The sequence below is a fragment of the Salvia splendens genome, chromosome 9, assembly GCF_004379255.2.
Source record: "Salvia splendens isolate huo1 chromosome 9, SspV2, whole genome shotgun sequence".
Lineage (NCBI taxonomy): Eukaryota > Viridiplantae > Streptophyta > Magnoliopsida > Lamiales > Lamiaceae > Salvia > Salvia splendens.
Genome location: NC_056040.1, coordinates 20,867,202 through 20,879,958, shown reverse-complemented (window position 1 = coordinate 20,879,958; position 12,757 = coordinate 20,867,202). Strand labels below are relative to the sequence as shown.

Below are 12,757 nucleotides of genomic sequence, written 5' to 3'. Positions count from 1 at the left end.
TTTTTTTTTCAAATCATGTATGTTTTATTTAATGAAGTTGATAATTTTTCCCGTTCGTATTCGTGTTGAAATTTTATTTCTGTAAACGTAAATTGCTTTATTTGTGAATTTGTGATTTTTTTTTATTGTGGGAAGTCCTAGTGGGAAGGGCGGATGGTGAATGGGATGTCCTAGTGATGTGGCAGTAGGATGGGAAGTCCTAGTGACGTGGCAGGAGGTGTTTTTAGGAAGTCCTAATGAATGTCTGAGTGGGGCATCCGTCCACTGAAGATGCTCTTAGTTCTGGAATAATCGGTTCATTTCCTCCCATTCAATTCGTGCCCACTACTTCAACATTCTACTACTACTACTAAAGTTTTATAAGTCTTTTTTTATAAAATGATGGAGAAAAGGGGGCAACAATTAATTACCATGAGTTGGTGCATTAAATTTTTTCAACAACAACTAGACTGCTCTCTTATTTGAAACTTAAAAATGCGACAAATGGCACCAAGATGTCCCTATCACTCAATCAATCTTTCCTCTTTGGCTTAACTTTTTGACACCTCACCAAATTTCCATCCAAATACCAAAATCATTGCCAATACTTCAACATGAATTCAAATTCATCGCACCATACAATTCACAAGAATGGATATCTGTAAATTATAGTACAACCCCTCTCTCTCTCTCTCACACACACACACACACACAAAACACACACACCGCCGCTTTGCCGTGAGTGTACAGAAATAATCTTTTTGCAGTACAAGAGTACTAGTTTCGAGCAGAGAGAATGTTGGTGGGGCATGAAATGGGTGAAAACGGTTTTGGGTTAAAGGAGGAGGAGAATCAGAAGAGGAAGCAAGAGTTGGTGAGTGTGAAAGAAGAGGTATTTATGTATTCCGACGAGGAGGCGAAGCCGATGGAGGGGCTGAGAGAAATTGGGCCGCCGGCGTTCTTGAAGAAGACGTATGAGATGGTTGACGACGCTCGCACCGACTCCATTATTTCATGGAGCCTCACCAGAGACAGCTTCATCGTTTGGGATCCTCACAAATTCTCCGCCGATTTGCTCCCCAAACATTTCAAGCACAACAATTTCTCCAGCTTCGTTCGCCAGCTCAACACTTACGTCTGTATCTCTCATTTCTCATTCATAACAATTTATCAATACAACTTGAATCATGTGTTGTAAATTAATTGAACCGTGCAGCGCTTCAGAAAGATTGATCCGGACAGGTGGGAGTTTCGGAGCCAAGGGTTCGAGCAGGGGAAGAGGCATCTGCTGAAGCATATGACAAGGAGGAAGAATAAGTCCATAGCGATTCAACGAAAGGAAGCTCCTGATTCCACCGATCATGGAGCTGAATCGGTGGATGCAGAGCTCGAAAAGCTGAGAAGCGACTACGCTGGATTCAGAGCGGAAATCGCGAAGCTCAAGCACCAGAACCAGAGCTCGATGCAGGATCTAGCCGCGGTGAGGGAGCGTCTGCGTGTGACCGAGACGAAGCAGAAGCACATGGTGGTTTTCATGATCAAGTCCTTGAGGAATCCGATGTCTTTGCAGTACTTGATTGAGAGAGTGGGGATGATGAACAAGAGGAGGAGAGTGGAGCATCGTTGCATAGATGTTGAGGAGCTTGTTGGTGGTGAGACTGAGAGGAGTTTAGATCAGGTTTATCAGGAGATGATGATCGGAGCAGAGGCCTTCTCGTCGGATGAGTCGGGCACCAGCACCACCACCGCGTCTGAGAATGAGTTGTTGTGGGAGAAATTGATGGAGGATGATGTGATCTATGAGGATGAGGGAGACAATACAGGGACTTGGAAGCATTCGGATATAGTTTCGGAGTTGGAGGGCCTCATTGCAGAGCCTCCGGCCAATGGAATGGTTGGTTCTTGCGAATCTGCTTGATGCACAGCTAGTCTTGGCAATGGTTGAACTCAACTTTGCAATGTTTGGTAGAATTTGGATGCTCATCTTTTTTGTAGATACACAAACTTATGTTGCTTTGCTTTTCCAGTAAGTGCAGTGACTGTTGGTCTTTTCTTGAATGCTTTGAATGTCCCTTAAATTTGGAAGGTTTCTTGATTATTTTCTTTTTTCCCTTAATCGCATGCCAAATGAAATTTTCGCTTTGCAATTACACCATCTAAATCATGGTTTTTAGCTTGGATTGGATTCCATTTTATAAACCAGATAGTAGTATATTTTGAAATACATTGAGGTGACAATAAGAGAATATTTGGCTCTCTTCACTCTTGGTAGAATGTCATTATATTGGTGAAATAAAACTGGCATGCGATCTGGTTTAAAAACTAGAATAATATATCATGATTATTCTTAATACTTAGGAGTAACACACAATGTTACTCTGTCCAAATCAATGGTAAAATAATTGAGTTTTTACATAATGTATTAGGTATAACACATTGGACAATGTATTTTATAACTATTCTAACTTAAGTCCAAAAATTGAGTGATGTTCCTCTATTTTACGAATAAAATACAGTTCGCTAGAATGTTCAAGTGTTCAACGGTAGCCACGCGTCAGATGCCTTCCTAAAAAAGTAAGTGAGCAATTGAATGATTATGACTCATATTCCTGAAGAAGAAATTGCAAGATTAAGGGCATTCACAGTGGGGGGCCGTCCGATGTCTCGGGCATGCCAATCGTCCGCACACCCAGATTGAGGGCATCCACAGTGGGGCGGACGATAGGTCGCCTGATGCCTCGGACACGCCATCGTCCGCCACTGTGGGTGTGCGGACGATGGACGATGTGTCGTCCTCGCCCTAAGCTTAGTCCGCGGAAGAAGCGCAGACGATAGGGCATCGGCCGCCCACTGTGGGCGACGCGGACGATGACGCAAACGATGCAACACGTTTTTTTATTTTTTAAATTCGAAAATTGTGTTTATATAAATACCCCTACCCCACATTTCATTTGTAACCTTTCGATTCAGTTTTCCACTCTCAACTTACGCTATAAAATGGATTACGGTAAATACTCAAGTCATAGTAGCCCGAAGTTAGGAGACAATGCACGTTGGCCGGGTACACAGCTTGACGAATGTCTGTCGTTCGACCCCAACACGCAGTACGATCCCGATTTCAGTACGAATTCGTACGATCTCTCTGACATGGAGCCATCTCTAACTCACCCTGCCGCCCCTTCCCGTCGCTCCACCACCACCGCCCTCTCCGCCGACGCGCCGTCTGTCGCCGCTGCCGCCCCGCCCCGCCAGAAAGAAGCGAACCAAGTACAGGGCGTACAAGTTGCCACCTCCGGCAACGAATGAAGAGCACGCCCCCGAACGTACGAACTACCAACCGGATGAAACCCTCCTCTTGGCGAGGTGTTGGGTGGATATATCGGAGGATCCGATATTCGCGAACAACCAAAAACAGCTCGCGTACTGGGAGCGCATCGCCGAGCGCTACAATGAGGCGAAGCCGCCGATCGCGTATAGGGGCTATAGGGAGCAGCTCCGCAAGCACTAGGATCAGGTGAAGAAGCAAGTCAACCTGTTCGCGGCGGAGTACGAGAAGTGCTCGAGGGAGCAGGGAAGCGGCGAGAGCTTGAGCGATGTGCGCGATAGAGAGTTGTTGTCGTACAAGTCCCTGTACGGCGACTTCAAGCATTTCAGCATCTGGGCACTCTTGAGGGACAAGCAGAAGTTCCAAGGCGGGATTCTGCACACCGGTGCGATGAAGAGGACGAAGACCACCGACGCTGGTGGTTACACGAGTAACGAAAGTGGAACTCGTCCGGTGGACCTCAACCGGAAGTAGACGGAGGAAGAGAGTTCCGCCACACCGATGTCCTACTAGCGTCCCATAGGCGTCAAGGCTGCGAAAAACAAGGGGAAGGCGAAGGTGACATCCTCCTCGCAAGCCGCCTCCCCATCGCCGATCCCGACCCCGGCGACACTTGCCTACTCGGAGTTGGCAAAGGCCTCGATGGCGCGGACGTTGTTGAACACGCACAACGCCCTCATGAAGTGTACAGATCCGGTCAGAGCCGAATACCTCCAGGGGTTGATCGATGAGCTGCGACGGAAGTTGGGAATTTTGTAGAGTAGAACTTCTTTTTTATTTCTAACCCGTGAAACTTTTTTTTAATCAATGTAGTATTCGCCGTTTTTTCATTTAATCGTTGTGTTTTTTAATTAGTTTGCATTTATATATTTGAAAACATTTAAATTAATTAACAAAACAATAGCAAAACCTATAGGGCGCGCCTTAGGGCGCCCCACAGCAGGTGGAAGGGTAGGAGGATAAAATGCTGACGTGGCAGTGCATAGGGCGAGCTTTATGGCGCCCCACTGTTGATGCCCTAAGTTGGTAAGTTGTGACAATGTTCAAAGCAGAGAATGTGTATCGGGTGTGTGAATTATACTCCATGTTTCATGACCTTATAGCATACCCCACCCAGAAAAAATAAGAAATAAGTAAAAAAAGAATAAAAAATTAAGTTCTTAGAGTATCCACAGTGGGGTGCCCTAAGGGGTGCCCTAAAGTCCGCCCTATGCACCCCCACGTCAGCATTTTATCATCCTCCCTTTCCACCTGCAGTGGGACGCCTTAAGGCGCGCCCTAAGCATTTTACTATTGTTTTGTTAATTAATTTAAATGTTTTCAAATATATAAATGCAAACTTAGAAAAAAACACAACGATTAACTAAGAACGGCAAAAAATCATTAATTATAAAAAAGTTACACGGGTTAGAAATAAAAAAAATTGACTATCCTACAAAAGCCCCAACTTCCGGCTCAACTCATCGATCAACCTCTGAAGGAATTCGGCTCTGGCCGGATCCGTACACTTCATAAGGGCGTTGTGCGTATCCAACAACGTCCGTGCCATCGAGGCCGTACGAATCCGTACTGAAGTCCGGATCGTACTGCGTGTTGACGTCGAACGACCGATATTCGCCAATTCGCCAGGTTGTGTACCTGCCATCGTACGCCATCTCCAAACATCGGGCTACTAGGACTTGAGTATCCATCGAAATCCATTTTATAGCGTAATTTGAGAGTTTAAAAGTTAATCGAAAAGTTACAAATGAAAAGTGAAGCTGGAGTAGATATATAACAAAATTTTTGAATTTAAAAAATTAAAAAAAAACCATAAGTCCGCGCCATCGTCTGCGTCGCTCACTGTGGCGGACGATTGCGCGGACAATGTCCTATCGTCCGCGCTTCGTCCACAGACTAAGCATCGGGCGCGGATGACGCATCGTGCATGTCCATCCAAACAATGGCAGACGATAATCGGGCGCTATATCGTCCGCCCCACTATAGATGACCTTATAGTATTGAAAAAATGGTGTTGTTGAGAAAAGCGTGCATGTCCATCCAAACAACTGTCGAATGGTTTCTGTTAGATGATTGGACAAGACCCACTTCATCCAATTTTTCTTAACTAAAATCCAAAATAAATAAGTTTTGTTTGTCATATTCCAAATGAATACATTTCACTAGAAAGTTCAAACAAAGAAAATTGGCTCCAAGTCTCACAATTCAATGGTAGCCACGCGGCGGGGGCTTTCCTAAGTGGGGAAATTTAATGATGTGACTCAATACTAGTATATCTTTACAGATAACATTTGTTTCCCAAAGCGGCAAAAAAAAAAGAAAAAAAACATTTGTTTCCCAAAGCATAAAACTGAAAAAGATTGAGAATTGATCACAGCCACAAGCGCTCTCAGAAGTTATTACAACCACCGTGTAACAAGACAAGCACAATTATGAGAAGAGAAATTGATATTGATTTCCTACTAAGCCACAGTATTAACTTCTTCTTATTGTACAGATTGGTGAAAGTTACAATGTATGTATAACTTATGAGGACAATATACAAAGACATTCTGTTATGCTCACTATTTTAAAGACAGCATACTAAATAAGCTCCAACCTAATCCTGATGAGTCAACCGAAAATCCTACAAAAGAAAATAAGCTGCAATATACAGTTTGGAGAGGGCTCTCAGCCTATCCAAATATTCCTCTTTGATCTTAAAAGGTGCCTCATTTAAATGAAATTTGAATGATTCATCAACTACAGCAATATCCATGGGAAATAGGAGGCTGGTGGCCAATGCAACTGAAAGATCAATTATCAGTTTTAACTCCCACCATCATACTCTACACAAGTTACTGCAATACACAAACTACAATTACAAACATGCAATGTACAAGTTCGATTTTTTACACTCCCTCCGTCCCACAGTATATCACACTTTCTTTTTTAGTTTGTCCCACAAAAGATGTCACATTTTTTTTATGGAAAAAGCTACCTCTCATATTAATATAAATATATTATTTTCTCTCTCTATCTAACACACAAAACATCTCCTAAAATCCCGTGTCACTCCCCAAGTGTGTCATCTACTATAAGACGGAGGGACTACTTAGCCATTGCGAGAGACTTCTAAAAACACAGAGCATCTCTTTGACTAATGCCAACACAAACCCAATCAGATAATCTTTTTATTTTACCTATCTTTCAGTTTCTTTCCTTTACTTTCTCAACATACTTTACTTCTCCAAACCGTAGTACAGCTCAACCACTGCCAAGCACCACTTAAAGCATCCACTACGCGTCCCGCGCGGCTCGTGTTCCATCCCGGAGGGACGGTTCCGCCGTGGGACGCATTGCAGCGTATCGCCCGTCCCGTATCCCGTCGCTGCGCGACTCGGGACGCGACGTCGAGCCACGCGCCTGGCTGACGTGTTGCTCGTCCGACGCATGCGTGACGCCCACTCGCTGGCCAGCGAGTGGGCGTCGTCACGGATGACGCAATAATTCAATTTTTTTTAATTCAAATTTTAATTAAAATAAAATTTCAAACGGTAATGTTACCGTTTTGTTTTTTATTTTCAATTTTTTTAAATTTTTTTTATTTCTTTACTCTATAAATACTCTTGTTTCATACTCATTTCACACACAAACACACATTTATTCCTCTCAAATCCTCTCTATATCCACTCCAATTTCCATCTCAAATCAACTCAAACTAATGGATCCTTTTAAGCAAATTGGTCAAATAATGGAACAATCACTTGAAGAAGATCGACACCGAGAGACGGAGGAAGCCGCGCCGCCCCCACGACGCTCCCGGACGTACATCCATTGCAACCGGGAGGAAGCCGCCGCAAGGTTAGTACGCGACTACTTCTGCGATAACCCGATTTGAGGAGAAACCTACTTCCGTCGCCGTTTCCGCATGAGTAAACCTACTTCAATTTTCTATTTTTTTGAATTTTAATGTTGTTTTAATTTTAATGAAGTTTGTTTTTTTAATTGAATTTGTTGGAAAAAAAATAAAAAACTGAAATTGAATGAATAGTAATTTAAGGGACGGAGCGTTGCAGGTTCCGTCCCTAGTTAAGGGGTGGAGGAATAAAGTATAATGGGGCCCTCAAATAGTAGTTTAAGGGACGGTAGGGGGACAGCGTAGTGGATGCTCTTAACGTCTTCACCCCCTCTGAAAAAGTAGGAAACTCAAACCCAAAAGGATGTATCTAAACTAATAGAGTGAGTTACATCTATTTTCAAGATAAAGTAACTTGTGGCATAAATCAACGCCAGCTATAGCAAGAGACATGGAAGCTTCTCCCAGTAATGAATCTCGTCTCTCAGCTTGCTCCAAGATCTCTATGCACAACCGATCCATCGAAATAGCTTTTCCTTCTTCTGTACTTCTATAGTAATCAATAGCCTTTGTAAGCCTCGTAGAGATCTAAAGGGATTTTCTGCGATCGGAAGTGAGATCAGATGGTTTAGCTCCCTTAGTCAACAGTGACAATTATTTTTGGGTCTTTACGCATTGCAGCATTAAGGACAGTGTATCCTCTTGGATTTCAGAGATTTATGTCATCAACTGTCAAATAGTTCGGCTGTGGTTTTTGAGTCGCAGTAAGCAACACAAATGCATCATCTAGATTGGTGTCCTCTTCTTTAAGTACTAAAGTTTGGGATAGCCTTGCATTCTTGTTGCATACACCTATCTCACAATGCCTAAGCATGTTTGGGATAATGTAAAAATGGTTTTTTGCCTTCAGTTTTTTATACAATTAATCTGCATCCTAGGCAGTTGACTAGGGGCACAAGATCAAGCCGCAACAAGAGGAGAACCAACCACTCCTAGTTTTAAACAAAACTGGTGTCAAAACACTTGTTGTACGAGGCTCATTGTATGCTGCCTTAATTTAATCCATTATGAGTGGACAAAACTGTGCTCGTCCTAAAACATGAATCCATGATAATATAACATCCCAATACATCAATTGAGCGCTCAATAGAGAAACACAAACAATTAAACTACGAATAACAAATTCACAAAAACAAGATAAAATAGTTAAATTGAAAATATTCAATTCTAGATAAGTAGAATCGAGCTCAGTACCTGGTAAGTGGTAACCAATTCAGAGCATCTCCAGTAACGGCGTCAAAATCGCGACGCCGATTTTTCGACGACGCCGGTTCTGACGCCGAACCATTGGAACCGGCGTCGGCGAAATCGGCGTCAAAATCGGCGTGGCCATGCCGATTCGCGCGATGACGCCGGTTCCGACGCCGATCCTCACGGCGCCATTGTGGGTCCCGGATCGGCGTCAAACCGGCGTCAGATTTTTTTATTTTTCTTTTGAAAACACTATATATACGCGCTTTGAACGTTATTTTCATTCGCACCACTTGTTTTAACGAGTACTCTCTCTCTACCTTACTTTCTAAACAAGAGCAATAACGAGCAATGGAGAACAACTATGAAGGTACTCCAGTGACTCCCGGGGGATGGTCTCAGACTCCCCCGCCTCCCGGTGTAGGGTCTCAGACGCCCCCGACTCCCGGGGTAGGGTCCCATACTTTCCCGGCTCCTGGGGGAGGTGGTTGGCCTCCGATGACCGGGTACTACAACATGTACCCGTGGCAGCAGATGATGCCGGGGTGGGCACCCGGCATGCAGCCCCCTATGCAGATGATGCCGGGGTGGTCACCCGGGATGCAGCCACCGGCGCAGCAAATGATTCCACCAGCGCAGGGGACGCACGGGGGGGACAACGCCTATCGGCCGACCTTTGATTTTTCCACCGGTTCTTCGCACATATCGACCCCAACGGATGCACAGTATACAGAGACATTCTCCTTAGCGGACTTGGGTTTTGATATTAACGACGCGGAGTGCGTTGCGATTGCCAAGGCGTGGGTGAGTGTCTGCGACGATCCTCTCGTTTCGAACAACCAGAGGATCGTCAACTTGTGGGCCAAGATAGCCGCAGCCTACAAGGCATTTTGCCCTGAAGGGAGACCGCGCACCGGGGAGGAGTGCCGGAAGTGCTGGGACCGAATCAGGTCTGGCGTCTCTCGATTTTCGGGTTTGTACGCCAACGCCCTCCGCATGCAGACCAGTGGCCAAACAGAGGAAGACTGCAGGAGGATTGCGGAGAGAGCCTACCCCGATCCGCAGAAGAAGTACTATGAGTTCACCTACTGGAACTGCTACGTTGTGCTCAACGAGTCGGAGAAATTCCGGGCAGGCGTCGACGCTGGCTGGCCGAAGAGGCAGAAACTGAACTATACCGGAGATTATAGCGGCAGCAGCGGTGTTCGACAGACCTCCCCCGAGACGGCCCAGGAGGTCCCGACTCCTCGTTCGTTCGGTCGCCGACCTCGCCCGGTTGGACCCCGAGGTGAAGGATTTTCTTCGTGTATTGCTCCAGAGCCAGCGTGAAGAATTGGAGGCGATGAGGAGGGAGACCGGCGGGAATAGCAGCGGCGTAGGTGGCGACGGAGGCGGCGATGACGGTGAAGAAGCGCTGGGCGACGACGGAGACGAGGACGGCGGCGAGGAGTGATTTTGTTTTACTTTTTTAAATTAATGTACTTTTTTATTTTTGTACTTTTTTTAAAATTATTGTACTTTTTTTTAAAATTAATGTACTTTTTAAGTTTTAATATTATTTTTCGAATTTTCCGTATTTGTCTCGTAAATTAAATTCCGTATGTTGATACGAGTGTAAATTAAATTATATAATTGTTATTAGTGATGTGGATATGTAGTGTGAAGGCTATGTGAGGGCTATTTGATGTCCAGTTGATGTGGCAAGCTGATGTGGCAGGAGAATTGTAGTGCTGATGATGTGGCAGTGTGAAGGCTATGTGAGGGCTATTTGACATCCAGTCTTACTGGAGATGTTCTCAATGATCTGGAAGACAAATGACGCATACATAACTTCCACCATGAATGCAGCAGGCCTACACGCCAAATGTAAGCACTCATCATCAACACAAACGCAAACATTTTTAGGGGAAACCCCTAACTTTTCCACTACAGACGTAAGCAAGGACCGTCACGGTGTAGCCAACAACATCCTTCATCTCCAAATTCATATCTCCTTTCCAATTTACAAACAAATTCTTAAAAAAAAAGAGCACCTGTGGATGGGAATCTCCCTACAAGAAGGGGAAACTAGCCTCGCGTCGGCAAAGAAATCGAAACCTGAGTGTTTTATTTATATTTTTTTAAAAATTCATGATATTTTGGTATATAAGGTTTAATTCAATATTGGTAGGAATACATTGATTTATATTATCTGCGCGAAGATCAATTGTTTAGCTAATGAAATGATGAAATAACACATCCATTTCTCTAAACAAGGTATTTTCTTCCCATAGACAAACTAAGAGGTAATACAGTCGAACACCAAAACACCAGATCTACAAACCCTAACGATTTCAACGTCACAGCAACTTAAAATAATAGCAGAATTTTAAGAGATTAGAGAAAATCTCAGCCGCCGAAGCCGTAGAGAGTCCGACCCTGCCTCTTCAAAGCGTAGACAACATCCATGGCGGTGACGGTCTTCCTCCTGGCGTGCTCAGTGTATGTGACGGCGTCTCTGATAACGTTCTCCAAAAATATCTTGAGAACTCCTCTCGTCTCCTCGTAGATGAGGCCGCTGATCCTCTTCACACCGCCTCTCCTCGCCAGACGCCGGATGGCCGGCTTCGTGATGCCCTGGATGTTGTCGCGGAGCACCTTACGGTGACGCTTTGCTCCGCCCTTTCCCAGCCCCTTGCCTCCCTTTCCGCGCCCAGACATTTTCGCTGTGAGAGATTTGTAGGAGTATTCGATTTGGCAAATTGAAGAGATAGAATTAGTTGTGAGAATCTCAAGGGTTTTAAAGGCTGGAGAAGAGAGGGGGGAGAAGAGGGAGGATTTGAATTTCGTGGTCAGTTTTGGCGGAAATGCTCTGAGCTGTAGGATTTTGTGGTGTTGGACGGCTGGGATGGCGATCTGAGTGAATTAGAAATGTTAGATTTTGGCTGTACGATATTTGAGATCGACGGCTGTGAATAAGTATAATCTGATTGCGGATAACTGATGTGGCATTTAAAAATAAGAACTCCACTGGGTTTTGTATTTTAATAAACGAGTGATAAAAGAAATGGAGTGGAAATGTAACGTAGCCTAAGAGCATCTCCAGTGGGCGGATGTCCCACTCGGACATCTACTAGGACATCCCAAAAATACCTCCTGCCACGTCACTAGGACTTCCCATCCCACTGCCACGTCACTAGGACATCCCCTGCACAATCCGCCATTCCCATCGCCCTTCCCACTAGACATGCCCACCGGTTCCGGTTCCGGCGGTTAACCGCCGAACCGGAACCGGCGGTTCTGGAACCCGAACCGGAACCGGCGCAATTCGGTTCGCGGTCCGGTTCAGGTTCAAGATATTTCGAACCGGAACCGTCACCGAACCGGCGGTTCGGGACGGTTCGGAACCGGCGGTTAACCGTGGAACCGCCGGTTCCGGCGCTTAAATCGAGGCATGGGGATGGGGGCCGGTGGTGATCTTCAAAAACGGTCGAAACCGCCGGTTTTTCGGCGGTTAACCGGCGGTTAACCGGAAAAACCGGCGGTTAACCGCCGGTTTAGTGGCTTTCGAGGCGGCGCGGAGCACGAGGCGACAATGGAGCAGCTTTTGCATACGGTTCGTTGACCGAACCGGCGGTTTTATTTCGGAAACCGGCGGTTTTGGCCCGGAAACCGGCGGTTCCGCCGGTTCCGGCGGTTTTCCGCCAAAACCGCCGGTTTTGTGAAAATTCAAATTTTTTTTTTTTTTTAAAAATTTCAAATTCGAATTCTTCCATTTTCCCCCTCATTTTTTTCTATAAATACCCCCCTCTATCCTCATTTACATTCACCCCACTCTTGTGTTAATAAGAGTTTCTCTCTTCAATCTCTCAATTCTCTCTCTTTGTCTCCAATTTCTCATTTGTGCTATTGTGCTTCCATTTAATTACGCAATTGCTACTCTTATTACGCATTGTTATACACTTATACAGTTATACTTGTTCCCGTAGTTCTATAAGTTGTCTTTCTTTCTCAATTACTAAAACAAAAAAAAATATATTATTCCATATTTCTACATTTCTACATACCATTCCAATATGTCTTCATCCCGAGAAGGTCGTGTTGATAAGGGAAAGGGAAAGGCCAAGAGGCCATCTCGGAGATCCGTTATTGATGAAATTTCTCAAATGAACATGGATGAGTGGCAGGTTAATATTTATTATCTACTAATTTCATTAATTTTGAATTACATTTCATTATTGTTCATAATTTTATTTTGTATTTACAATACAAATATTATTTTGTAGGCTCGAGAAGAGCAAGATGTGGCACATGCTATTGCTCTCTCTCGCTCTCAATACCAAGGCGATGCTTATGTTGGTACCGGTAGTGGTGCTCCCGGTCGC

The 12,757-nt window shown here is 44.7% G+C and overlaps 2 protein-coding genes and 1 pseudogene across 2 annotated transcripts; 1 reads left to right on the top strand and 2 right to left on the bottom strand.

The window, feature by feature from the left end:
* The first annotated feature begins 587 nt into the window (after positions 1–587).
* On the top strand, positions 588–2,077 carry LOC121747068 (heat shock factor protein HSF30-like). The gene is made up of 2 exons (XM_042141049.1): positions 588–1,114; positions 1,196–2,077. Exons 1-2 carry the CDS (start codon positions 776–778, stop codon positions 1,895–1,897), a joined length of 1,041 nt encoding a protein of 346 aa, XP_041996983.1. The 5' UTR covers positions 588–775; the 3' UTR covers positions 1,898–2,077.
* A 3,853-nt stretch (positions 2,078–5,930) lies between these two features.
* Positions 5,931–10,381, bottom strand: LOC121749281 (annotated as a pseudogene).
* A 254-nt stretch (positions 10,382–10,635) lies between these two features.
* Positions 10,636–11,165, bottom strand: LOC121746915 (histone H4). Its single transcript, XM_042140878.1, has one exon. It carries the CDS (start codon positions 11,091–11,093, stop codon positions 10,782–10,784), a length of 312 nt encoding a protein of 103 aa, XP_041996812.1. The 5' UTR covers positions 11,094–11,165; the 3' UTR covers positions 10,636–10,781.
* Positions 11,166–12,757: the final 1,592 nt, after the last annotated feature.

Bases quoted from the DNA above. Each gene is read 5' to 3' on its own strand.
- LOC121747068 (XM_042141049.1), top strand. From the start codon at position 776: ATGTTGGTGGGGCATGAAATGGGTGAAAACGGTTTTGGGTTAAAGGAG. The intron at 1,115-1,195 runs GTCTGTATCTCT...TGAACCGTGCAG, and splicing joins TTCGCCAGCTCAACACTTAC to CGCTTCAGAAAGATTGATCC.
- LOC121746915 (XM_042140878.1), bottom strand. From the start codon at position 11,093: ATGTCTGGGCGCGGAAAGGGAGGCAAGGGGCTGGGAAAGGGCGGAGCA.